At 38.6% G+C, this 2,352-nt stretch overlaps 1 protein-coding gene across 2 annotated transcripts in view; it reads left to right on the forward strand.

The window, feature by feature from the left end:
- Wdr19 (WD repeat domain 19) overlaps positions 1-2,352 on the forward strand; it is an 89,323-nt gene that overhangs the window by 3,408 nt on the left and 83,563 nt on the right. For both annotated transcript variants that reach the window (XM_008833229.3, XM_008833230.3), the window contains exon 4: positions 776-901. In XM_008833229.3, coding sequence (XP_008831451.1) covers positions 776-901 — 126 coding nt within the window. The remainder of the gene's footprint in view (positions 1-775; positions 902-2,352) is intronic.

The raw sequence follows: 2,352 nt of genomic DNA on the forward strand, positions 1-2,352 counted from the left end.
TTTTTTTTACCACTTCAGAATTCAGTCTTTCCGTTGTTTGTGGACCTACATCTACCTAACCTTGGTCAGCTTTGTTTTTAACCTTTCTAGCTATGTAAAATTTCATTTCTTATCCATGTCTTTTCCTTTTAGTAAATATTAAATAACCTTTCAATATTTGATTTCACATGATGAAATAAATTACTTTGTATGCGAACTTTTAAAAACCTCCACTTTGGTCTTAAAAATTACCCCTCGAGGGACTAGGGATGTAGTTTACTGGGAGAGCACATGGGTTGCATAAGAGGCAGAGGTGGGAGAACCAGTGCAGGTTTGAGGCCAGCCTGCTCCACATAGAAGTTCTCGGTCAGTCGTACTACTCTGGGTCAAAAAATAAAACAAGTAAAAACCAAAAAGTTACTTATTGATTCTGAATGTAATTCGTTTGTAGAAGGGTTCGATGAATTTGTCTTATTGAAAGACTAGGTTCTTTATAGGACTCAGAAAAACCTGATAATTTTCTGGGTATAATTAGATTTAATATAGTACATAAAAGTGGTACTGAAAATAGAATTTAAATTTTCTCCATTCCTTCCCTTCAAAGCAAAAACAAAAAATTAAGGTTTGTGTTATATAATCAGTGGATAATAGATTGAATTTTTTATTTTTGAACATTCATGACCTATTCAAAAGATAGCGAATGGTCTTGTTATGGCCAGAAGTCATAAATAGGTCAGTATTTCTTTTCTTTTCTTTTGAAAAACGTATAGTAATGTGTTGCTCTCTTTTCTAAAAGTAACTGTGTTGCCATGGATTGGGATAAAGATGGAGATATTCTAGCTGTGATTGCAGAGAAATCTAGTTGCATCTACCTGTGGGATGCCAACACAAATAAAATCAGCCAGTTAGACAACGGCATGAGGTAAGGGTCACATTGCTGCTCTTCAAGTAGTCTCAGCATTTTGTATTATTTTTTTTAACATCATTAATTGTATGTACTAATGGGATACAATATGACACTTTAAACTTTTTTAAAATTTTTATTTATTTATCTTATTTTATGTGTATTTGTGTATTGCCTGCATGTAGGTAAGTGCACCCATGTCGTGCAATGTCCGCAGAGGTTAGAAGAGGCTGTTGGATCCCCTGGGACTGGAGTTATGGACAGTTGTTAGCTGCCATGTGGGTGCTGGGATTCGAACCCAGGTCTTCTGCAAGAACAACCAGTGTTCTTAACCGCTGAGCCATCTTTCTAGCCCACGATACGATACTTTAATACATGCAGTGTATACTAGTCAAATCTGGGTAATTAGCATTTCCCAACTTTGGTTGTTTTTTTTTTTAAGATTTCACTTAAGAATGTGATTATTTGTCAGGAATGTGATAATCTCTCGGCTTGGTGCCCACAGTGCTTACTACTCTGACTTTAAAGATGCAATGATGTGTTCTTGGTTTTTGTTACTTTTTATGTTGGTTTGGTTTTTGGTTTTACAAGACAAGATTTTGTATAGCCCAGATACGTCACATCCAGCATGAAATTAAGATCTGAATAAATAGTAATGTTATTGTATTTGTCATTAAGGTAAAAATTTAGTGCTAGGCATGATAGAACATGCCTATAGTTCCAGCACTCTGGAGAGCAAGGCTGGAGGATTGTAGAATTGAGGCCAGCCTGTACTACATAGCAGGACTTTGTTTTAAAACAACAAAATCAGACTGAGGAGCTGGCTCAGAGGATAAAGTGCTTGCTACACAAGTGTGAGGACCAGAGTTTGGATCCCCAGAACCCGTTCATAGCCAGATGTGGTAGTACATCTGTAATCGTAGCACACCTAAGGCACAATGGGAGCATCCCTGGAAGTTGGCAGGACAGTTAATCTGGCATATGCCGTGGTACACAACAAAAGACCCTGCCTCGAACAAGGTGGAAGGAGAAGGCACTGAGGTTCTCCTCTACCCTCCTCAAGTCTCCTACGAGAAGGAGGTGGTCTGTTTAGTTAGCTGTGATTGATTTTGATATAGTTTATGGATGCATGCACAAGTGTATGTACTTGGGCATGTATGCACCTGCATATGGAGGTCAGAGGTCAACTCAGGCATTCCTCAGAAGCGTTTCTTTTGGGGGTGGGGAGCAGATCTTTCCTTAGCCTGGAGTTCACCAAGTAGCCCCAGGGATCCACCTGTCTGTGCCTCCCCAGCACTGTGACAGCCATACCTAGCTTTTTTTTTTTTTTTTTTGGTCTTTTTGAGCTTTTTAAGGTGGGTTCTGGAGATCAAACTCTTAAGTCCTCATACTTATGCAGTACATAGACTGAACCATGTTCCCAGCTCCCATTTAGCTCTATTTCTGATGATGGTTGGTTACTTGATAAT

Source organism: Nannospalax galili, unplaced genomic scaffold (assembly GCF_000622305.1).
Source record: "Nannospalax galili isolate Female #2095 unplaced genomic scaffold, S.galili_v1.0 scaffold236, whole genome shotgun sequence".
NCBI lineage: Eukaryota > Metazoa > Chordata > Mammalia > Rodentia > Spalacidae > Nannospalax > Nannospalax galili.